Consider the following 22,920-nt stretch of genomic DNA (forward strand, 5'->3'; position numbering starts at 1 on the left):
CTACATCCTCTAAAAGCAGCAAATTACAGTTCTAGGTCAATAATAACCCGCAATAAAACAGAGGGAAATACATTATTTAGATTTGATGATACGGCCCATATCTATAAGTACACAATTGTCTTTTAAAGCCCAATAAGTGACTATACCTTTAACGATGTTTCTAATTTACCTCATTATTAATGTACTCGAACGATTGACATTAACCTTCAACGAAGATAAAACTTGTAGCGCTACGTTAAATTTAGCATCAAGATTAGTTTTGAAGCATTGTTGAAAGGTTAAAGATGCCTCCCCCTAAGAAGATCGCCCTTACGGGAGGGGCATTAGCGGCGGGAGCTGTTTTATGGAAGATTTGGCTGTTTGGGGCCATTCTGAGATTCGGGATTAAAGACGTAAGTTAGTGCATATTTCGATGTTTTTAATTTTATGGATCTTGCAACAGCAAACTGCTCTGAGGCGCAGAAATGAAGTGCGCGATATTTACCTCAAACTGCCCTTTCCCTTGAACTTCAAAATTTACTTTTTCAACGTTACAAACCCGGAGGAAATACAAAATGGGGCAAAGCCCATTGTGACTGAAGTGGGGCCCTACTGGTACGAGTAAGTGCCACTCAAGTAAAATAATCATTTTACTCAATAACGTGCAATAATTAACAGCGAAATTAAGGAAAAAGTGGACGTGGTGGATAATGACACAGAGGACAGTCTTACCTACACTCCTTATGACGTGTTCAGATTCAATCAAAACAAATCGAGCCCTCTTAAAGATGATGACTACATCACTATCATACATCCAGTTCTGGTTGTAAGTTTATCGTTAAATTACTCTGAAAAACTCCCCCAAAATAATGATACAACAGGCCATGGTTAACTCAGTCCTAAGGGATTCCCCAGTTTTTCTCTCCATAGTCAACAAATCCATCCCTCAAATCTTCACCAACCCCAAAACAATATTCCTAACCACTCGAGTTAAGGACGTACTGTTTAATGGAGTAGAACTTAATTGCAGCAGCAAGGAGTTCGGCCCCAATGCCATTTGTGGGCAACTAAAGAACCAGGCTCCAGGTCTGGAAATTCGGCAGGATAATGTGTTTTTGTTTTCAATTTTGGGACCGGTAAGCTTCGTACAATACTTCTAAGTTTATGTGTCATTACAAGAACTTAAAGAGAAATGCTACTTTAACTACGAGGTTGAAAGTGCTTCGAGGAATTTCCCATTACCAAGACTTGGGGAGACTGGTTGAATTCAACGGCAAAAAATCTCTTAATTTCTGGGGCAGCGATCAGTGTAACAGATATGATGGTACCGATAGTTGGATATTTCCACCTCTCATGAATGTAGATGAAGGACTAAAATCATTTTCTACAGATTTATGCAGGTACGTACCATAACAACTCTCAATGCGTTGATAAATAAGAAATATCTATACAGGAACATCAAAATGAAATATATCAGCGATAAAGTGTTCAAGAAAATTCCAATTACAGTCTTCGAATCAAATCTGGGAGATCAAAGCACCGAACCAGAAGAAAAGTGCTATTGCAGGAAAGAGGATTCTTGCTTGAAAAAGGGGTTGTTTGATCTAACAAACTGCATGGGGGTGCCTTTGTACGCCACTCTACCTCACTTCTTGGACACCGACGAAAATTACATGAAACTGATCGAAGGAATGCGACCAGACAGGGAAAAGCACTTGATAAGGGTCTATTTGGAACCTGTAAGAGGTCTTCGGTTCTTCATTATTCATTTTAATTGAATTTCTAGTTGACAGGAAGTCCATTGAAAGCAGCCAAACGTATGCAATTCAACCTGGATCTTCAACAGACAAAGAAAGTTTATCTTTTTTCCAACCTTCCTGCAGCTTTATTTCCGATATTTTGGCTGGAAGAAGTATAAGCTTCCAATATAACATCGCAGATGTGCACTAAAAATTGTGCATTTTAGAGTGTAGAGGTAGAAGGATATCTCCTGAAAAAGATACAGACTATCTTCCTGCTGCTTTTCATTGGGGACGTCTTGACTTATGTGTGTATTGCCTCAGGAGTGGCAATTTGTGCTGCAGGGACATATATGCTTTTTAAAAATCGAAAGTCTATTGAGATCACGCCCTTATCGAAGGGCCAAGTGCTGGATAATGGACTAAATGATTTGAAAAGAGAGAAGGTGGATAATATTGAGCAGGTAGCACATTCTGTGCTAAGCGGGAAAGATATTTCTAGATATTAGAAGAGCCTAGAATGAGAAACACTTAAATAATATTCCATCGAGTGTCAAAAAATTTTTAGTTCAGCAGTTTTTTTGGAATAAACCTATTTCGCCTATTAAAATTCGTTATAGCTACCACTGCAAATGTATCTAACGTCATTTTCTGTTTCTGGAATTATTGACGACTAACCTCAGATATGGTTGTCCTTGTTTGAAGCATTCGAGTAAACAATGACAAAAAATAAACGACTGTTGTTTATAAGGCGTGTACTCTGGATACAGTAGTCCAACGCAACAATTTTGTAAGACAATATTTAGTACACGATTTCAGTTGGACGAGTTTCGCAGTGGATTTAGGAATAAATATGGGTCTAAGTTAATTTCATCTGAAGGAAACTCCTTCATAACTTAATAAATAATAATTTATTCTGTACACGCTACTCCACTTTAATACTCTTCCTTGTCAAATCAATGCTGACATCGTGCTTAGGTAATATTCGTAACAGTCTCAACACTTTCTTAGTGCATTGATAAGATACCACTATTGCCAGAATCAGAAACACCATCACATCTACTGAATAGTACTCCATGATACCCATATTACGACTCGTTGACTGCAAATGGGGGGCACCTTTGTACTTCAAAATATACTCTGTCCAGTACACTGCCTTTGCCAAAGGCGTTTCCGTTTGGTCCAATAGGAGCTTTTGCCTGTGTTTGACCTGAAATTTGTCGCGTTAATCTTAAAGTTAATTGGTATGCGAATGTGAGTACTTGAGCTTTATAGCGGGGATCTCTGATAACTGTCTTAATAGCCCTCAAGAGTAATTCGGGGGTTAAAGTGAAGAGATCTAGTTTGATGGCATAACCATCACTCTCAGCTTTAGCAGCGTTGGAGTCATGGTCGCAGAACACTGGCAGCGACACTGCGGGAACTCCATGGTACACTGTTTCAAACATGCTGAGTAATCCTCCATGGGTGACAAACGCTTTTAATTTAGGGTGACCTATGCACAAAAAACACAATCATAAAAATTCTCTTATATTCTGTGTAAATATGTACCTAGGATGTCCTGCTGCGGCAACCATTTACCGAGCATAACATTGCTGGGCAAATCCGTAAGATCATCTCCCTCGTACTTCCACAAAACCCTTTGAGGTAAGTTGCGAAATACAATCATTAAAAGAGCTCGGAAATACTCAGGAAAATTAGTAGCTTTCACCGAGGATCCCATGCTGAAGTAGATAAATCCGGCTTCCCCGGAGTCTTGAATGAACTTCTCCAGATCCTGATCATACTAAAATTACTAACAAAACTGATAAACTGAATTAATATTTCACCTCTGGCAGCTTTTTGGCAGGTTTGCAATGCATACAAGCGATCTCGGCAACGTTGGGTAAGAACGGTCGGGGATAGGTAAGCACTGGATGTCCATTCTGTAGGATGAAGCTAACGTTTTTGGACAAGTCGTAAATTCCCGGAACATCTGAACCGAAATGCTTGCGAACGATACCCTGCAATTTTCCCCTGGTCATTATTGAGTGCATCAAACTGGCTGCCACATGAAAGCCTAAGTTTTGAACCTACAGAAGACTAATTAAACAAAATCGAAGCCGTTTCATTGTAAACTAACACGTTGCAAGAAGCTCATATTATCGCTGAAGGGTTTGGCTAGGAAGGGAGTGACTGCATATGGGGTGGGGCTGCCAGAAGTCGACACTGACCCCATGTACATACCCACGGTGTTGATATAGATAAAGGGAGCTTGGTAGAAGTGAACAAATCCCATGGCGCATTCTGGATAAGCTCCATCCAGAATCAGCAAATCGAACTTCTGTCCAGAACGCAGGAACTCTTTGGTTTCAATGTCGGAAAGCAGCACCTCACAAGCCTAAATCATGATTTTCCTTGCATAATTACATTACACTAGCTCATCAGTACCTCATAGCCAAATTTGATCATATCCAGCAAGGGCACTGGTTCCTCCCCTTTGATTCTAGCACCCACCAAATCCCAGTTGGTAAAGTTCCTAATGTAAACTACATAGCTTGTAGGAGCTATTTCCTCTAAGCCTGCAATATTATCATTGTTAGCACCAAGACGGTTGTCATTGGTCTTAAGCATGTACCTTCCATGTAAAAATCGCTGGGAAAAGCATTCAGAAATGTGATGTTGTGCCCTCTTGGTATGAGTCCCTTGGCCAATTCCCAGAAAGGAATTTTGTGGGATTTTGTGCCGCCCATAGTGATCATTAGGATGTTCGCGCAGGTACAGCAGTTTATCACAGTCAAAGTTAGTAAGGCAGCTAGTGCCAGGTATTTCGAGCCCATGGTGGCTGGAACCAGTAAGAAGTAGATATTTTGTGACCTTCACCTTCGATGAAGAAATGCATCGCGTGACAACTATGAGGATGATGGTTTCACTTTCTTTAAATAACCGCTATCTTCGACTCTTTAAACAAAGAAGAGATTACCGAAACCATGCGGAATACTTTCACCGAGTTCTCTCAGTTACAGGTGTTTTGTAATAGTTCAGCGAATTTCAAGAACGGCAAGGGACTTGCTGAAAATGTTTCGGAAGCGTTGGATTGCAGGAAGAATTGAAGCTGCCCGTAAAATGAAAGGAAATCGGTTCATTTTCGAGTTAAAGATGAAGGTGGCCAAAAAGTGTTGGTTGCAACGAAACGATTATCGCAATCCTAAAGCAGAACCGCGCATAGCGAAGTAAATGTTGTAATTCCACCTAAATCGATTCTTCATCGTCTGCGAGCAGTACCCAGATGAAGAATTTGAACAGACACACTTTTACTTTGACTTTCTGTATGCAACTGCACTGAAACACTAACAAATCGGTTGAGTATTAAGGTTGCCGAAACTAATTAACTAACTACACTTATTCTTGCGCCTGCAGAACCGATTAGAAGTTTGCGACAACGGTCTACGTGTTTGTTTACAAGCCACAGATATCTGAAATAAGGTAAAATAACTAAGTTACATAAAACATATTGGAATTGTCTTACGTGTTTACCCATAGCCCCCAGGCTTTAATTTCACCTGGTTACCACATCGGTGGTGACGTCGCTTTTGACACACATTCTTCGGAGATTTTTGCTAAAATTCATTTTTTTCGCTTCTTTTCGTTCTACGTTTTGAATTAAACGTGTAATATTTGGATTAAGAGAAACTACTCAATTATGTAATTATTTTTATGATTGGGCGCATTATAATGGTTAACGTTACATAACCCGCTGAAGTCACTTTTCCCTAATTTAATATTTTCATATTTCAGCCAGGCTAATTATAGGGGAAACGACTAGGACCGGAAACATTGTTACTAATTTTAGCTATTTGCCTTAGAAACATTAAATTTCTGGACAAAATGGTGAATTGAAATTTTGAACAGGACAAGGAGCACAAAAACTTGTTAAATTAATTACAGCTATTAACTGGGACACAAAAGAACTGGAAAAATTCTAAATTCTGTTAATTCAAGTTAGTTCAGGTCAGTTGAAGTGGTGACATCAACGTAGAAACAACACCGACGGAGCCCCTACAGGTGAGTGTTTGCATTCCACTAACTGACCTTGCAATGCAGGAAAGAATCAAAATTTGTAGAGAGAGCAGGGAGTGCAAAACGGAGGCAAAGGAGGAGTTCCTACGGGAGTGGCAGAGAAGCTGACCGAAAACTCTTGTCACTGACCTCAGGGAATCGAGCTAAAATTCGCGGAGGGGGAGGGGTAATTGCCCTGACAAATTTCACCCCATTAAGAAAAAAAGGGTAGTTCGAATGTTAATTTATGAGATTTGCCAGAGAAGACGTTCCCGTAACAATCCGGCATATGCATGTGAGTGTCCTTGTTTATTGCATAATATAAATAAAGACGAAAAATCGGGACCGATCTAACGATAGAGGTACTAGTTAATCACAGCCGACATTTCTTTATCCCGTCGTATTTGATTTAACTAACATGTCGAGAGTATTTTGCTAAGTATAAAAGACTTTTCATTTTCATTATCATTTTTATTTTCATCTTCATCTTCATCTTCGTCTTCATTTTCATTTTCATTTTCATTTTCATTTTCATTTTCATTTTCATTTTCATCTTCATTTTCATCTTTATTTTCATCTTCATTTCCATTTTCATTTTTATACTCGTTTCCATTTCTCCTTCTATTTCCATTTTCCTATTTGAACTAACCGTTTATTTGGTGTAAGCGATTCGGAACCAGCAAGACAGTTACGTAATACGATCATCAATACGAGAATATCAGCGAAGCACAACGCTTCACTGAAAAAATGTACGCTTCACTGAGATTCTCTTTCTCTCACCGGCTTTCTACTGAAAATCAGTTTCAGATCGCACAAAAAAGAATCCGGCGGATTGTTTGATGACTCTCAAAATCTACTCGGTTCGCTTAATCATGTGCAACGCACTTCCTATCAAGTCGATTTCTTAACCATTGTCTCGCAATGAAGACTAATCAAGGATAAATTAAAGTAAATATATATGCATGTGCACCCTTTCACTTGCTGGGTGCTGCGCCCACTAAGCCATTTAATAAAGCATTTCAGTTTTTCATCTACCACAATTATTATTGCGCTCCTTTCAACGCAACAAGAAAAATTACTTGCGGCAGCATGGCTGTGACAGTTCACGTGGCACTGCTCCTGTCATTCCCCTCTTTGAATTCAAAACAAAAGAACAATGCCAGGTTGCCATTTACGAGAGATTTTATTTGTTCAGAAAATCGATGTTGAATTTTTTAATGATTTGTTCACTTTTATTATTAATCTTGTCTACGTTTATTTAAATGGAAATTCAAATGTTTCACCTTGACTAGTTCGTTGCCCAGCGAAATGAAAAACCGACGAATTTAGAATTCAGCACCTATAAAGTTATTACAACTGCGAAAACCGAGCTTTTTGCATCGATTTAAGACATAGAGGTAAACTTGTGACTGGCAATATCCTTGTCCCGCTTCGAATCGTTTTCAATTCGCCCCAATTAGAATTTTCTTTAAGTTTAAAAAAAAGAAAACATGGATCCGTTCTTGAGATTTGCTTCGAAAGAGTAGCCCACCTCCTGACGATTTCGTAACATGGAAACCGAATTATAAATAACTTTAAAATTAGTATTTAATAACACTACGTATTATTATATTGTTGTAAATAGTCTGAATTAGTAATTTATAGTCGCAATATGCAGGCCATTTGAATGGAAATGGCATCAGTTGATCGAGAAGCCGGCAGTTACTCCTAGTTTGGTAATCATAACTAAAATATAAAGTTAGTTAATTGCTTCGGTTTAACATTGTGCGTTTTTGCACAAAGACACCAATCCTTGCTTCGCAAAATACTTTCTCTCTTTAGCAAATCTTGCAATAGAAACAACTATACTTACTCAAAAACTAAAAAACAAAAAACACTTTCCATACAAAAGTCACTTTCCCCTCAACCACTTAAAATCTCGCCATATCTTCCTAAACAAGCCCGTGACCGGAAAAGTTCGATTACAGGTGGTGATACCGTGCAAAAGTAAATCACCTAAATCATTTTTCCACTAATTAACGCACTAATAACTGAATTAACGAAAGTGAAAGAAGTGGTTCTGTTGTTGTTGTTGCAGCGCTTATCGAAGGTACTGCTTCGGTACCATGCAGTCATCGGCGGTACCTACCGCTCAATCGCCCGCTCGAAAGTAGGAGAAATGAAGTGGTTTAATAATGCGGCGGTACCCGATGGAGATTAGTGTGGCACCGGATCGATGCTGATGGTACATCTTGATTAAATGTCCCATATATGGCGGGGGGAGGGGGGGCGATTTATTCCGATTTATGATCATGGTACCTTGAATGCCTCGGCAGTGCTTTATCTGGCATGTGGGTATGAAAAAGACACTCAGATATGTATTTTCAAGTGCTCTATATTTCAAGTGCCTTATCCCTCCCGGTTTATTTAAATTAGGGCCTTGAATTTCCTCAGATTTTCAAGCATTTTTCCTACTGTGATTCGGGTGCTACATATGCTTTTTCAGTACCGAAATCTTTTAATAACATATTCCCAACTCGATTTGGCAACGTTGTTCCATAAACGTAGCTGTCAAAGTCTCAGCTTCACTGACACTTTTACAGAAACAAAAGCGAAACGCGATATTGCCATTTTTCGCATCCATCCACTATCACAGATATTTGAGATTTTTGCCATAATTTTTTTAAATTCGTCAGGCCAGTCATCGAGCAAGCAAAGAGGGTGCACAGATTCATAAAAAAAATAACACAGAACTAAGAGTGGTCACTCGGTATAGCATCTAGTCTAATTACACATTAAAATTAATAACATATTAATTTAATAAGTCTGTAAGGGTCGAATCGCAGAACTCCTCCCTTCATTAATGCTTCCTCCTGTCAGCTATAACTTGATACATTATTAAACAGGCCCGGTTATTTAAGCTTTTGCTAACTTTATCAGGAATATAAATTCCATGAAAATGAAGAAATTGACCAGTGTGTTGTACTGATTTCGTCGCTTATAGGGAAATTATTTTGGCTGCAAAGCCACCGAAAATTTTAAAAACAGGCCCCCTTTTAGAACGATTAAGGTAATGTTCTGGCAATTTTTCCCAATGAGAAAATATTCATGGAAACGTTTAAATAAAAAAGTGTATTAGTCATTTTTCTTGGAAGATATCGTCCAAGTAAAGCTACCAGTACGTGGATCTAGTAAATATAGTGTCAGTTAAATATATGGACAAAATTCAATGGGTGATTCTTTGAGTGATACTAAAACAAGTTTATATAAACATAGGTCCAGTAATGCTTCGTTTGTAAGGTAAAGGGTGTAAGTGGCGCATAAATAACAATAATAACCTTAAATAATACTGTCAAATTTCAACAAAATCGGGTAAAGGATTATTAAGATTTTTACGAAAAAACGATTAAAAAAAAAGTTTGACGCTCTGTATCTTGAACACGAGGCATTATCGGACCTATGTTTATATAAATTTTTCATCTTAGAATCACTCGAAGAAGCACCCCTTGAAGTTTGGTCACGTACTTACATAACAGCCTGTATTAAGGTACGACTAATTGGAACTCAAGCGAACCGAAAAGACGACTAATGAGAGCCTCATCTTTCGCCCATTAATGATCTTCATTATCAGAGTAAAACGATTAAATATCTATCAGCTTTTGTACCGCAACCAAAATTGCGCTTATTACAACGATCGTCTGTTAGATAAATCCAGTTACACAAGAGTGACAAAAACATCGAATTCCATGTTCGATAGGTATCTAATAATGGTCTTTAGATTTACATTTGGTTGTTACCTACTTCCGTAATTACTATTCTACGAATTTTTAGTGTAAATTTCTATTTTTCCTACCTGTTCTGGGTCAAAAGTTCCCACTGTACACACAAATCTGCGTCTTTCTCCTTTTAATTTCTAACGTGTAATAGATTTTGCGCTATCACTTTCACCTTTAAAGTTATAAGAAGTTTAAATAAAAGATAACATTATTGAAAATCATTTGCAAATATTTTCTGGCTATTCGGAATAAGCGTACTAAAGTTTAGTTACGTCCGAGGGTTTCTGTTGAAAAGATTAAGTTGTTACAATGGGCTAGAATAAGTGCCTGTTTGCACGGAAAAAGCGAAAAATGTATGAATTAACGTTGTGTGATGTTTGCCTTTTTTAAATTAATTTGTTCAGTTAATATTATTCGTTCTCGCATGTGTTCTGAGAAATGGACCAAAACAAGTTCCTTTTTATTCTTGAAACATTAGCGGCTTCATCAGTGTCACTCAAAGAACCAGGCGGTTCATTAATAATGTTTTTCGTCTGATCTATATCTCAAAAACTAAAAACCATAGATGATCGGTGCAGAAAAGAGCGTAACACGGTGGTGGGATGAAAAATGTATGATACTCATTTAATTGAAGAATATGCAATACCTACCAAATATGGTCAGTTCCCTTAACACCCTTAAGGTGGTAACTAAAGTAACGAAGAAAATGAAAGGAAAAAATTTGAAAAAAATGTTTTTAATATTTTTTTTATTTCTTAAATTTTAAATAATTCGATTTAATTTTAAGAACTTTGAAGAATTTGAAGAAATTTAAGGAAAAAATAAGAAACTTTAGTTTCATAAACTTTAAATAAATCAAATTTAACCCTAAAAATAAAAAAATAAAAAAATATGAACATACTTAAGAAACTTAAACACACAGACGATACATCAATAGAAAAATCAATCAATCAACGCAATTTTGCCCCCTTCAAACTTCTTCATATCTCCTCTAGGTTCCGAGGTCCCAATCATGAGAGTCGAATTTGAAACGCCCTGTGAACCACATTTTCAGCAAAAAAGTCACATGAATGACAGTTCGACTTTCAGTGGCTCAAAACATGTTTAGTTTTTATTTTTTCTCAATTTTTAATAACATTATTACATGTTTACTTGCCGTTTAATATATGGGAATTACTATGACCTTTTCCTACAGCGTGTCCCCGAAACAATGGTAAAGGGTAAAAAGAGAGAGCGATTTAGTTAATCTAGCCTCGTTGAAAAGTCGCTTGTTTACAGTCTGTGGGGTTTCGAAATTATTTTTCTAATTCTTGTCCGCTCATGAGGAAATTTTGGGGTTTTGCAGTAAATTCTGATGCTGAATTCTTCTACATCAAAAAAATATTCTGCAAAAATCTCGTATCATTCGAAATATATTCAATTGAGTTTTTCGGTGCTCTGCCAGGGATTTCTCAATATCACCAATTCATTAACTTTGCAATTAAATTGCATTATCTGGTAGGTCATGAAAACAAGGACATGTCACACGAACAACATTTTTGACATTTTTTCCTGACGCTTGCAATCGTGATATCGGTAATTAATCAGAACTAAATTAACGAATAGCTTAAATTACTTAATAAGATTCCTATTTCCAGCTTTTACCACTTTTAGTTTCTGAGATATAGTGCGAACATAATGGACCTCAAAGTGAACGTCTATGACGTTTGTCACTAGAAACACGTGCGTAATGCTGCGTTGCCACCTCTCAATTTCGTGCAGCAATTTCTGTTGATAAACAGGCGCAGGTTATTCTTAGAATTAAGTAAATCCCTTTTCCTCTTATTGTGATTTTCGGTTACTCTGAAACATTGAAATGCGAAAAGATAAAACTGTCTCTGCATTGTTTCGTTACCTTGACTATTTTAAAGAATTCCACCAATGTTATTTACACTGTTTTAGATTTACGATATTTAATTAGACGTTTACTTGTTTCGTCATTCATACATTTTTCCACCAAATTCATTAATGGAGCAATGTGAGAGAACGTCCTCTCTTGAACCCAAACGAATGACCAATAAAATGGCGTTGCGAGATTTCGAATGTTTTACACAACGATTATTGTATGATTTATTGAATTGCCTTTAAATGTCTTTCGTGCTCTTCTTTGCAAGCGAATGAAACTTAAAATCATGAAACATAATACTTACCTATTTTTAGACAGAGGGATTATAAAGCTACTTTTTGCAGGTGCGTAAGTGCGCCTGTTTAAATCGTTGCGCAAAAAATTATAATAACCAATTACGCATGAATCATAATCGATCATTTATGCACGCTAGAGCGTGAAATAACACTCTTTAGGACACATAGGGAAACGATATTTTGTGAATATTTCAATTTTGACATGTCTAAACGCTTTGACAAATTCATAACACTCCTTCTCACTGAAAAGCTTCTTAGCCGTAATATTACTGAGCTTTTTATTTAATTTTACCTTTTTTCGAGCGTCTTTTCTCCAAATCTACTAATAATTTTCGTTGAGCCACCTTGTATATCCTTCGGTATTATAAATTACATTCTCCCAATTAAAAAAAAAAAAAAAAATTAGCTTTTTGCCAAAAAATAGTAGTTCTGCGTAGTCTGTCCATATGCATTTTAACAATAATTTTATGTTGTCCGCCTTTTTGGACACCCCGGATAAAAGCTGCCGGGGAGAAAAGCGGCACCTTTGCACTCGCCGTCCAAAAAAGTAGAAAACAATGAAGAACAGCAAAAACAATGAAAACAACAATAAGAAAGCAGATGGATTTAATTGCTTTATTTTAAACCAGTGCAGACAAATACTAACTTATAACCTGACTTCTCCAAGGTTTTGTCCATTACCCTCCATTGCAGATCTCCTCGAATCAGTCAGTACTCTGTCGGGAGAATTTGGTTGAGATGCACATTTAGAAACAGCTAAAGCGTAAGTGTCAGAAATGCTATTTTTGGAATTGCGATTTTTGTTGAATATTTGCTTCAAAGACTGCCGAAACTGCGGAAAATTGAAACTGCATTAAAACCAAATGAAATCAAGTTTGTGGCCTCATATATCCTCTAAAACTAAAAGAGAGGAGGAAAGGTAAAAGTCCCTTATAAACCTACTTGATTATTAAGCCCGATATAAATGACTGGATTATAGCAAATGCTGCTCTTGGCGATCAAACCCGGCAACACTGCCGTGGCCGGAGTGATCAGGGCCGGATCGGCGAATTGGGCCAAAAGAGCGAACACTGCGTACGGAGTCCATGCGATCAAAAACGCCAAAATCATTACCAAGATCATGTAAGTGGTCCTGGCTTCTATTCGACTAACTCTTCCTGCGTTTAACTTGTTCTATACAAATTACACATTTGAAAACGTTTAATAACAGCATCGTCAAAACATACCTTTTTCATTGTTGCCAAGATGTGGCTGTAGCTGTAGATGATGACCGCTAAAGGGCCAATCAAGCCAAAGAAGAATAAATATAAAATATATGCGGTAGTGTCGAAGCTTCGATCTTCCCAGTTTACTGAGCAGCTATAAGACTTCACAGTTAATGGACAACTTAGTTGTGAAGTACGTGTACAGACCTGATATTTGCAGCTTCGTTAACATATTTTCCCCAACCGAACAAAGGGGGGGACGTCAAACACAGGGAATAAAGCCAGATTCCCGCCACAATGTAAAGGCTTTTGTTAGACCCTAAATATTGGTTGCGAAAGGGTTTGGAGACAATGAGGAACCTTACGAATGCCAGCACTGTAAGGGTGGTTATAGCTGTTATACCTGATGAAAAAACTGTATAGACTTTACGTAATGCATAGAAGCAGTGCCAAGACACGAACCTAAAAGGGACATGAAAAATCCGTATATAACGCACATGGTGGAGCCCCACATCCAGCCATAATGAATTGCAGAGATCAGTGTCCAAGGATTGCCTAGAATCGAAACTGAAAAATCACTGCACACCAAGTTGAAAAGGATTATATTTAGAGGGGTCCATAACTGAAAGATTACTGTATTACATAAATTTATGTGAGCAATAGAGATTTCTCTAGATACCTGTCTATCATTCCACATCAACAATATCACCAGCAAATTGAAGAAAAAGCCGAAGAACCCTATCACAAACAACACGAGAGCCGCTATGGTGTAACTAGAAGGGCTCATATACAATATTAAGTCACTCGTCAGCAGCACTGTATTCTTCGCACTCAAGTTTTGTATTTCACTCATATTATCTGAATAAAATATTTAAAAACACACGTTAGCAGCTGAGAAACTGCAGCTTTAGCTAGTTTCGGGCAACTGTAGTCTATTAAATGGAGTTTCCAGTTTTAAGTCCGCGTCTCCTCTCCGGTTTACAATGCAAATCTATTGGACAAAGCAGATTATGTTCGTTATAGATTTTAACGAGTTTTTATCCAATATCAAATACTTTCTTTCAGTGTTTCTAATGGACAGTTCTTACTTATTAAAGGCATCATTAGATTCATTAGTTGGGTTGTGATGCATGGATTATGGGGCTTGGTTCAATGCAGAAAGATTTCTTGAAAATTAAGTGAATGAGAACGTGTGCATGCACAAATAAAAATAGTCTATTGCCCTCTTTCAGTTCTCTCTATATTAAATAAAAATCATATTTTACTAAGACTATCAATTACTTATTTACAACTTTAAAACCTAAAATAACAACTCATTGACTTTCGTGCTAACAGATGGTATACGAAGCAATTTTTCTCTTCCCTTAACACAACTCAAATCACTCTAAAAAATAACAACAGTCTTTCCGTAACTTCACCCTCTAAGAAATCTGGGAAGGATCCGCCTTTCTCGCGAATGGATTTGTTATTAATCGGGCCACATTCTGAAGAACTGTAATGGGAATCTGCAAACATAATTCTTCAGCTACTTACGACTAAAATTAACCGTGACTAACCTGGAAAATGTCGTCAATAATGCGAGCGAACATGGATCCGGCCCTGTGCGGCCTGAACCCTCCGTTGTCCTGAGGAGCGACTGGATTGGTAGGGGCCGGATTGGCCCCCGTGGTAATTCCGCTGATTTCCACGATGGAGGGAGCCTGTGCTGATTGGTGGACCAGTTGCGGCTGCAGCTGCGCGATCAACTCTGGCTTCTTATCCTCTGAGACTGTATTGATGGCAAAGTCGTTTACTGTGGCCTAAAAAAAGAATTATAGGAAGTTGTTTTGGGAAATAACGTTAGACTGCTTTAGTATACATCTTAATCAGCGAAAAATAACTTAAAGTTTCCGTGAAAATACTCCTTGGAAGCTCCTCATAAAAGATACCATCAAGCAATCTATAATTTAAACTTCCCGCCGTAGTTTAAACTTAACAACCAATCACAATTGAGCATCACTGACAACCAATAAAAAAGATGTATCTCAATTTGACAACCAGTTGAAATAACATGAACTAAAACAATTGAAAGGGGGAGCCTTAACATAAAATCTCTTGAGCACGAGATATCGGTCACCACACAGCAAATCCCATAAAATATCTGAGACTGAGGTGGGGCACTAAGAGATCAAAACTGCGCGGGAAAAAAAGTGCAGGGAAATCTACACAGATATGTAGATTGGAGAAATACGAGGTCGAATTCTATCCAGAAAAAATCAAGACATTTTTGGCATCCCTTGAGGAGGATTGGCAGAGGAATATGTATGATGGTAAGATGGTTTTGAAATAAGATGATCAGATAAGAGATCTCCAGTGTTGTCGGCACCAAATCTAGATTCCCAGAGGATAGAAATCCAGTACTCTGCAGATGCAGACAAGATGCACGGACTCAGCATTGGTTTCAGATGGAAGAAGTGCAGGAGCTAGTGCCAGTAGGCTATAATGGCATAGACGCATGCGTGCAGCCATCTTATACATCCAGGCGCGACTACGTCATGTATCCTTATGATCAAGAAACATTGAAAATCATAATCACGCTGAAAAGCATGGGGGGCAAAGGGCTCGGCGCAGATGTCACGTATGCAGACGTCTCCAGCTTAGTAGAGCTCCAACGAGGGGATGAAAATAGCGAAATGTCGTATGTAAAAAATACTTCTGAGGTTTACTAATAGCTGATTGGGTGAGATATTTGACAGTTTAAAATCTTCGTGGCGGAAAATTTAAATGCGATACTGTGGATAATCTAATGCGTTACGTGCAAAAGTAGATGTCAATAAAGGTACTTTCTCTTTGAACATACCGTATTACGTAAACTTATATTTGAAACAGGAGTTTTATCAAATCACTTTAAGTGGACATTTAAGTAACTAAATATCAATTTGCGTAAAAGCGCGTAATCAACGTAATGGGGCGTTTCAGGACATCCCACCGAAGGGGTTTTATCTTGGCAACCAAACACATTTTTTCGCATTCTCATTGCATTACAAACGATTAATCGCCGATTATTGCATCAACTTCAAGCTAATAAATAAACGGAGTAACCGTTTCTTATTGTTTGACTTTCTAATATGGATAATAACGGACAAGGCTGTTGCTACAATAATTATTTATGTCTTTGAGTCTCTACATGAGCGAATTAATATCGCCCCAAATGAAAGCTATGTACATGGCACGATCAGACAAGCAACTGTGCTGAGAAGAAATGATGAAAGTTGACTTCTGTTGGGGTGTAAAAAATGGGATTTTTAACACTGTTAATTTTATAGTTTTTGCACGGGGGATTTTGTGATGAGACTTTAGTTTACGTTGAATCACAAGGGAAGTTTATTATAAGATCAGTAGAGATATTCTGAAACGTTTTTTTCGTGTACCTTTAGGGCGTTGGTACTTGTCAAAAACCAGAGAAAACCCTAAGCAAATTACAAGTACCCTTTAGGAGGGTCCCTGCACAAAACTTTCAGATTACGCCCGAGAACTGACCAATACACCTTCTGTTTTCTGCAGAAAAGCTCGAAGAGCGCACTTTAAGGGATCAACTAAGTTCCTATGATACAGGATGTTTTAAATTTGAAAATACTCACACTAACCTCTGTTGTGGTATGTTCGTAAGTCAATCTGTTCAAGTTTTGCTTAAAACTACTTTTCCGTACTTCGGTGGTTTTAATGTATTCTCTGGATTGCCGACAATTCTATAACGTCCCATTTTCGATATCATAACGGTCATTTTGGGGTCCCGTCCTGTTTAAAACCGGGAAAACTCACCTTATCTAATTGTTCGTTGTTGGCCGGCATGCCGAAAGCAATCCCGATCAAGTAAAAACTCACTAAAACGATCAGTTTCGTCATTTTCGATCTGCAAGCAAAAGAAACTTTGTACAGTTAATAATCTCCAATGGCAATTCTACCGTGAAATGATAATATATTAATATCGCGTTTCTTCATACCTATAAACGTGATTGTTGGCTGATCTAAACTAAACCCAGAAGTGCACTATTTGGTCTTTTATTGTACTTTTGAAATCAATGTTTATTGGCAATAGTAATTACCAAATTAGTGCTCTACATGTTCATAACTGCTAGCTTTCAAACCGTGCCAATGAGCGCTAAGTGACCCTTTAAGTCTTTGTTATAGAGGGTGATGCAAACATTCCCAAAAACTATTAAACAATTTACTTACCGGCGCTATAAAACAGAACTACCGTAACGGTACTCAGTACTGCACTAAACTGTTTATTATTCCTATGAGCGAAAGAAGTGTGCAGCTTATGCGCCTGTAGATTTCTCCTTCTTCGGCGATATTAAAGCACTAATTTTCTGTAATACATTTGATGTTTAGGATCAAAGTTGTACAATTAGGGGAATTTGCGTTTTGAGATCATTCCATATGGGTCACTTTTTAACAACATACGGATAGCCTCAAAAGTATAATTAATCAGGATTTTAAAAAGGAGTTTCCGTGAATGGCCCTTTTGTAGTAGGTACATAGAATTCAATATTATAGGACAAATAGCAAAGTCATTGTGACTATTGATAGGATTTCTATAATACCCTTTTCGTCTTCCTTTAATCTGTTTAAAGCCATTGGATACGTCGAAAATTGTTAAAATTAATTTCGAGTAAATTAACGAACCCTGTTAAACTTATTCTTAACATTATGGTGAATACAAACTTCGCCATTCCGTCATGAATTTTTTTAAAACTAAGTCTTTATTAGTTTGATACAAGTAATTAATAATAAGTCGTTATTTTGTACTCCCTTGAATATTCAATACCTATTTGGTCCCTAGTTTTCATCAATTCCAGTCGCACTAAAGAATACTTTCTTCACAATATAGTGCGCACCATTTTCAACTATCTATTTTTTAACAATAGTTCCTATAGCTTTAGGTCGAAATTGATGTTCCAACTTTCCTATTTCATCCTTGACAATGTTCAAAAGCCGCAAAAATGTATTTTAACAATGGAAACATTGTTCCAACTCCTAGAATCCATTAAATTACCCGCTAAATAAAATTAACATTTGCTGCCTTTTTTGGGGAAATTACTAAATGAAAATCATCAATTTTCTCGTTTAAATAGAGCTTATATTAAAAAATTTAAAAAATATTATAGACACGTATTATTATGTGCTTATACTTTTAGACACTGACACTGACCCAGCAGCTCCACCTGCAATATTCCCCACCAAATTGCTTACTGCTCCCAGCGTAGCTATTGGTATCTGAAATTTACCATTCTTTTATCAATATACTTCACACTTACTCTGTCACTTACATTGAATATATCCCTCACTAAGTTTCCATTGAACTGTTTCCTCACTGTCGTAGTGTACGTTCCAGAAAGTGGGGTACCGCTTTTGACAGTGTTAACTGAAGCATCTCCTGCTACGACTCCTCCGTAATAAGGAGTATCACTTGAATTTATGTTTCTGAAATAAAATTTTTAGTTTAAAGCTACACAATATCAAAGAACTCAAAAGACCGACATGCGATTTCTTAGGTTAATCCATGGGCGTCTGCGGATCTTTGTCTTGGTTTTGACTACAGTGGCTACGTCAGGAACTCCAGGTTCATGAACAGCCACTTGCTTACTATAACAGCACCATTAGTAATAACTTTATTATAAACCATAATTTAATAACATATACGTTTTCACAATAGTTTTTACGGTTTGAGGCACCTCCACCTCTTTTTCGATGATCGTGGGTGGAGCAGGCACTTTTATTCGCTTTTCTATTACAGTGGGAACTCGGATAGTTTTCTCAACATAAGACGGTACCTAGAAGAGCAAAAATGACTTAAACCGTTGAATCGATAATATGAGTCAGGAAATTTTGAAACCTGCACAATTTTCTCCACGTAATTCGGAATTACTGTTCGTTCCACATAAGTTTTCCGTAGTTCTTCAGGCTGGACTTCTTTAACCACTTCAGTGTCCACTTTAGATTTGACCGGTGTTTTAGGTAATGAGTATTCTTTGACCACTTCCACATCTGGGATTTTAGTAGTTGGAATTTTCTGGATGTGTAGAGCCCCAGAGGCAGAAACTACATTTGTATAGATGAAATGGTGTTGAGTTAAAAACTGTATACCCTTAGTGAAAAATTAATAGCAATAAAACTCATGCAGCTTACGGAACTATGTATTCTTAATTACAGGAAATGCCATTGGTTGTATCTACACAAGGTTAATGTATAGTTAGTTAATGCAATAGAATACAAGGGATTAATCATGGGTCACAATACCAAACGCAAAACCACAATACTGCTTTATTGGAAGAAAATACAAAATCGTCATGCATTTAAGCCCTTTCCTAACAATCGTTCCTGACAAGAATGCATGTATAATATGACAAACTTCTACCTCCCACAGATCCAGGGGCAGGTTTATATGTTTCTTTGACTACAGTCTTGCCCACATTTCCTGCGGAGGCCCCTGCATAAGACCGCCCAAAAGAACCATCTTCCCCAACGGTGCCATCAAGGCCTGCAGACGCGCCTATACCACCTCCTGCGGTGGCTCCTGCGTAAAGTCCCCCTATGGAGCGGCCTAAGGTTTGTTTTAGAACTCGTCTAAAAGATGGAAGTAATTTTTACCATTTTCACTCATAGTACCCCCAAGTCCTGCTACAGCCCTTTGACCAAAGGGAGTTCCGGCTTCTGCATGCAGTCCCCCTTGGCTGGCATCGCCAGTGAGGAGTCCTCCTAGACCTGCTGAAGCTTTAAACCCCAAGAAATTTACCCCAATGTTCCCGTCTTTGAATGTGATTAGGGGAGGAATCTATATAAAAACAAGTTGTTTATTTTTTTTGTAATAATCTAACATAAGACTTACTCCAATGGAAGCGGTTCCGGTAACTTTATCGTCATTCGATGCAGGAGCTGCAGTTATCTGCCAAGCCAGTCCATAGATGATTAATGCAACTCTAGTAAAAATTGCCATAGTTGGAACCCTGGAAACGTTCGTTAACAATCCTTTTTTTTCTATCTTCCGATTATTTGGTTTTAAAGCAATAGAGGAACTAGATAGACTTCCATCAAGTGGAGCAGAAAAATTAAAAATAATGAATAAAAATCTGTGGCGGTTCCGTATCTATGACACAGCAGTATATGAATGTATTTTACCTTACATCTCAACGCAATTCAAGGTCCACGGTCTAGAGCTTTTTTATTATTAGAAATAATTTATTATTCGTTTTTTTTATATAAACGTACTTTGGACTTTAAATGCGTAATAAAGCGGAAAATAATCGCATAGATGTTTATCAACTTTCCTATAAGAGAGATAAACTAGATAAATTTCGCAATAATGCAGAACTTCCCTAAAAAATAAAATTCAAGATAAATATTCTTCTAAGATACAGTGGCGTAAAACAACTCGAAAAAACCTGATTTGTCTTACGAAATAGTCATGTTCTCCCACTGTGTTGAGCTCTGACGTCACATCATCAAAATGACAACTGTTAGATCAAGCACTATACGAGGGGTGTTCCACGAGAAACCCTATTTCTTCCATTTTTTTATTTAGTATATTAAACAACTTGAAATGGAATGAAAAGCCACAAAAGCCCAATTTTCAATGCCATGCTAAGAATTTTCAGGGAACTATGTTATGGTTAAATACGTTTTAAAGGCAGAAAAATTGGTTAAACTTCCTAATGTACTCTCGTATATTTTGGGCCTCAGTAAGTCCAATCGAGGTGTGGGTAGACAACCAAACGCAAAAGTATTAGTTCTTATATTATAATTGTATTGAGTTTGGGGTTTAAGAATTGAAAAAAAAACGCATTTCGAAAACGTAATAATATTTCTTAATATATCACATTAAGTTGCTACAAATAGTATATTATGGAGGAAAAGTTGTGGTATTATATCGTTATTCTAATAGCGCTGTTCCAGATTTTTATTACGTGTGATGCCCCGAAAACTCCTTTCTTATCTATAGTGACTTTAGTAGTAATAGTAATTATTACTATGAATTATGAATCTTACACTCGTCACGGTAAAACCCATAAAACTCATGTGAGCAAGAGGGCAAAGCACGCTTTTAAGCGTTACAAAAAGTCAGATTTACGTCAGAATAACTGGTCCTGTATTTAAACGTTTGGAATGCTTGTCTGTGTCAATTTGTTGTTAATAGTTGAAATATTTACCCGATCTAAATACCATAAGGGATTACCGAACTCGCAAGATAAGAACAGACGTAGAAAACAATAACAACAAAATGAGGATAAAAGTAATGCGGTATTTTTAAAAACTGATATTGCCTGCCTAATAAATATAAAATGTTGTACTCACACAAATTAGGAAAATTCTGCCTCTTTTAATTCAATTACCCAGCTACGCACTGTTAATTACTATTTGCAATGTATAAAAGAAGATCAACCACACATCCAACTTCCGTTTGAATACACTCTCTCTTTTTTTGTGCCAAAAACCGAAACAAAACTGAACAAAAGCCCTAAAATTTTGAATGTAATTCAAGGACGTTTGTTACGTTCTAGCGGAAGAAACCTGCGAAGAACTAATCGTGAGCCACAAGGGAAACTGGTTTTCAATAATGTGTTTAAAAGTGAAATAATTGCAATAATATGGCGTCCGACGGAAGTTTCCTGTTTGTTAAGGGTATTTTTCCATTATTTTAATTGCGCACGCATAGGATTTTTTTCCAAGAAGCTTTATAGTGTTGCAAAAATGTAAGGCGCAGCTGTGTAGCATGACTAGTAATAATTAAGCACAAGAATTTCAACTAATTAGTAGTACAAGAGTTTACAGTAATTGAGACAGCGAGTTGGAAGTCTCGACAATATGACGAAGGAAAATGTGGACATACACAAACGAAATCATTTTGAAATCTTTTAATTTAAGCCGTTAAATTAAAAGATACAAATTTGCTGATTTTGGACTATAACTAATAAATAAATGTCACTATATTTAGGAACAAATTTATCCTTTTCTTAGTACTTACTTCCTGTGAGTCTACACTAGACAAAAAATTGGAAGTTTCTGCTCGATTTCCGCTATTAATAACAACACAAACGTAATAACATATTACTCACATACACCACACAGAGAACAACTACCGAAACGTTGGGTCACAATGGCTTAATAAATTATTCTGATGGTGCCCATACCATTACACGTTGCTATATAAAAATTTACCATCAAGGTTGAGACTAGTACTAATTTAACTGCTTGTTTATGGAAATTTGGCCGTAATAATTTTGCACAGATGGCAAAGATAATTAATAGATTTTCACGGCTCGAAAAAACCAGCTACAGATGAAGAATTGGGCGCAAGTGCCATTGGAGTTATGCAAACTGAATATTTCAATGCAGTATGTAGGTACTATAGGTAATAATACATTCATATTCAAGACTTTCACTTTTAGTGCCGTTTATTATAGGTATAATATACAGGGTATTTGGAAAAGCTGGTACAAAACTCAAGGAGATGAAAACAGAGCCAAAAATGGTTAAAAAAAAATTCATGAAAATATTGATCCTACGGAACACCGTCATTGAGATGTGACCCTCCCAAAGGGTCCTATCATTTGAATATTTTTTAAAATAACTTTTTTTAAATTAAAATAATAGAATGAAAATTGTAGGTAATAATCATACCATAAGGGCCTTTAACTATAATATCATAAGAGTCATGAAAATCGATTATAGATAAGGGTAGTTAGAAAACTACCCTTACCTATAATCGATGTCAAAGGTAGTTTTCTAACTACCATTTTTTAATTCTTTTGAATTATCAAGCAAATAATATTACTTTTTAATGAATTGGGCTATTTTGAGAAAAAACTCTGCTTTTTTGAATTCTGCGTAGTTTAGTCAGAAAGTTATTTTAAAAAATATCCAAATGGTTTGGAAGGCCATATCACAACAACCGTGCCCCGTAAGACCAACGTTCATAGGAACTTTTTTTACTACTTTTGACCCTATTTTCATCTTTTTCAATTTTGCAACAACTTTTCCAAA

General features: G+C 37.0%; 5 protein-coding genes across 8 annotated transcripts; 1 reads left to right on the plus strand and 4 right to left on the minus strand.

Moving 5' to 3' along the window:
- The first annotated feature begins 151 nt into the window (after positions 1 to 151).
- On the plus strand, positions 152 to 1,897 carry LOC136408470 (sensory neuron membrane protein 1-like). The gene is made up of 7 exons (XM_066389456.1): positions 152 to 392; positions 443 to 600; positions 658 to 805; positions 861 to 1,115; positions 1,168 to 1,379; positions 1,433 to 1,718; positions 1,766 to 1,897. Exons 1-7 carry the CDS (start codon positions 285 to 287, stop codon positions 1,895 to 1,897), a joined length of 1,299 nt encoding a protein of 432 aa, XP_066245553.1. The 5' UTR covers positions 152 to 284.
- Positions 1,898 to 2,610: 713 nt separating this feature from the next.
- Ugt50B3 (UDP-glycosyltransferase family 50 member B3) lies at positions 2,611 to 9,612 on the minus strand. Of its 2 annotated transcripts, none has more exons than XM_066389444.1 (8): positions 9,589 to 9,612; positions 4,336 to 4,542; positions 4,149 to 4,279; positions 3,841 to 4,098; positions 3,548 to 3,790; positions 3,270 to 3,495; positions 2,981 to 3,213; positions 2,611 to 2,928 (listed from the first exon to the last, which is right to left on the minus strand). In XM_066389444.1, the coding sequence occupies exons 2-8, from the start codon at positions 4,535 to 4,537 to the stop codon at positions 2,644 to 2,646; spliced, it is 1,578 nt and encodes a 525-aa protein (XP_066245541.1). In that variant the 5' UTR covers positions 4,538 to 4,542; positions 9,589 to 9,612; the 3' UTR covers positions 2,611 to 2,643. The 2 variants fall into 2 exon arrangements, with proteins under 2 accessions (XP_066245541.1, XP_066245540.1); XM_066389443.1 differs by lacking the exon at positions 9,589 to 9,612 and adding an exon at positions 7,609 to 7,941.
- A 2,726-nt stretch (positions 9,613 to 12,338) lies between these two features.
- Positions 12,339 to 13,750, minus strand: LOC136408239 (opsin-3-like). The gene is made up of 6 exons (XM_066389115.1): positions 13,577 to 13,750; positions 13,360 to 13,519; positions 13,105 to 13,300; positions 12,919 to 13,051; positions 12,635 to 12,865; positions 12,339 to 12,524 (listed from the first exon to the last, which is right to left on the minus strand). The coding sequence occupies exons 1-6, from the start codon at positions 13,748 to 13,750 to the stop codon at positions 12,339 to 12,341; spliced, it is 1,080 nt and encodes a 359-aa protein (XP_066245212.1).
- Positions 13,751 to 14,121: 371 nt separating this feature from the next.
- On the minus strand, positions 14,122 to 17,249 carry LOC136408170 (uncharacterized). 2 transcript variants are annotated; one of them, XM_066389023.1, is made up of 4 exons: positions 17,113 to 17,249; positions 16,699 to 16,789; positions 14,454 to 14,696; positions 14,122 to 14,402 (listed from the first exon to the last, which is right to left on the minus strand). In XM_066389023.1, exons 2-4 carry the CDS (start codon positions 16,780 to 16,782, stop codon positions 14,319 to 14,321), a joined length of 411 nt encoding a protein of 136 aa, XP_066245120.1. In that variant the 5' UTR covers positions 16,783 to 16,789; positions 17,113 to 17,249; the 3' UTR covers positions 14,122 to 14,318. The 2 variants fall into 2 exon arrangements, with proteins under 2 accessions (XP_066245120.1, XP_066245121.1); XM_066389024.1 differs by lacking the exon at positions 17,113 to 17,249 and adding an exon at positions 16,881 to 16,904.
- Positions 17,250 to 18,003: 754 nt separating this feature from the next.
- LOC136408308 (uncharacterized) lies at positions 18,004 to 22,281 on the minus strand. Of its 2 annotated transcripts, XM_066389212.1 has the most exons (9): positions 21,902 to 22,281; positions 19,769 to 19,886; positions 19,531 to 19,714; positions 19,298 to 19,483; positions 18,776 to 18,981; positions 18,583 to 18,713; positions 18,421 to 18,525; positions 18,210 to 18,363; positions 18,004 to 18,156 (listed from the first exon to the last, which is right to left on the minus strand). In XM_066389212.1, the coding sequence occupies exons 2-9, from the start codon at positions 19,874 to 19,876 to the stop codon at positions 18,058 to 18,060; spliced, it is 1,173 nt and encodes a 390-aa protein (XP_066245309.1). In that variant the 5' UTR covers positions 19,877 to 19,886; positions 21,902 to 22,281; the 3' UTR covers positions 18,004 to 18,057. The 2 variants fall into 2 exon arrangements, with proteins under 2 accessions (XP_066245309.1, XP_066245308.1); XM_066389211.1 differs by lacking the exon at positions 21,902 to 22,281 and having other exon boundaries at positions 19,769 to 20,072.
- Positions 22,282 to 22,920: the final 639 nt, after the last annotated feature.

This window comes from Euwallacea similis, chromosome 4, assembly GCF_039881205.1.
Source record: "Euwallacea similis isolate ESF13 chromosome 4, ESF131.1, whole genome shotgun sequence".
Taxonomy (NCBI): Eukaryota; Metazoa; Arthropoda; class Insecta; order Coleoptera; family Curculionidae; genus Euwallacea; species Euwallacea similis.

Coding starts and splice junctions, on each gene's coding strand:
- LOC136408470 (XM_066389456.1), top strand. CDS start 285: ATGCCTCCCCCTAAGAAGATCGCCCTTACGGGAGGGGCATTAGCGGCG. Junction 601..657: donor GTGGGGCCCTACTGGTACGA/GTAAGTGCCACT, acceptor AATAATTAACAG/CGAAATTAAGGAAAAAGTGG. Junction 1,719..1,765: donor TAAGGGTCTATTTGGAACCT/GTAAGAGGTCTT, acceptor TTGAATTTCTAG/TTGACAGGAAGTCCATTGAA.
- Ugt50B3 (XM_066389444.1), bottom strand. CDS start 4,537: ATGGGCTCGAAATACCTGGCACTAGCTGCCTTACTAACTTTGACTGTG. Junction 4,099..4,148: donor TGATCAAATTTGGCTATGAG/GTACTGATGAGC, acceptor ATCATGATTTAG/GCTTGTGAGGTGCTGCTTTC. Junction 3,496..3,547: donor CTGCCAAAAAGCTGCCAGAG/GTGAAATATTAA, acceptor TAGTATGATCAG/GATCTGGAGAAGTTCATTCA.
- LOC136408239 (XM_066389115.1), bottom strand. CDS start 13,750: ATGAGTGAAATACAAAACTTGAGTGCGAAGAATACAGTGCTGCTGACG. Junction 13,520..13,576: donor TGATGTGGAATGATAGACAG/GTATCTAGAGAA, acceptor GTAATCTTTCAG/TTATGGACCCCTCTAAATAT. Junction 12,866..12,918: donor TCTTGGCAACAATGAAAAAG/GTATGTTTTGAC, acceptor TAATTTGTATAG/AACAAGTTAAACGCAGGAAG.
- LOC136408170 (XM_066389023.1), bottom strand. CDS start 16,782: ATGACGAAACTGATCGTTTTAGTGAGTTTTTACTTGATCGGGATTGCT. Junction 14,697..16,698: donor ACAACGAACAATTAGATAAG/GTGAGTTTTCCC, acceptor TTCTTTTTTTAG/GCCACAGTAAACGACTTTGC. Junction 14,403..14,453: donor TTATTGACGACATTTTCCAG/GTTAGTCACGGT, acceptor TTATGTTTGCAG/ATTCCCATTACAGTTCTTCA.
- LOC136408308 (XM_066389212.1), bottom strand. CDS start 19,876: ATGGCAATTTTTACTAGAGTTGCATTAATCATCTATGGACTGGCTTGG. Junction 18,982..19,297: donor TGCCCCTGGATCTGTGGGAG/GTAGAAGTTTGT, acceptor ATACAAATGTAG/TTTCTGCCTCTGGGGCTCTA. Junction 18,364..18,420: donor ATTAACCTAAGAAATCGCAT/GTCGGTCTTTTG, acceptor ATTTTATTTCAG/AAACATAAATTCAAGTGATA.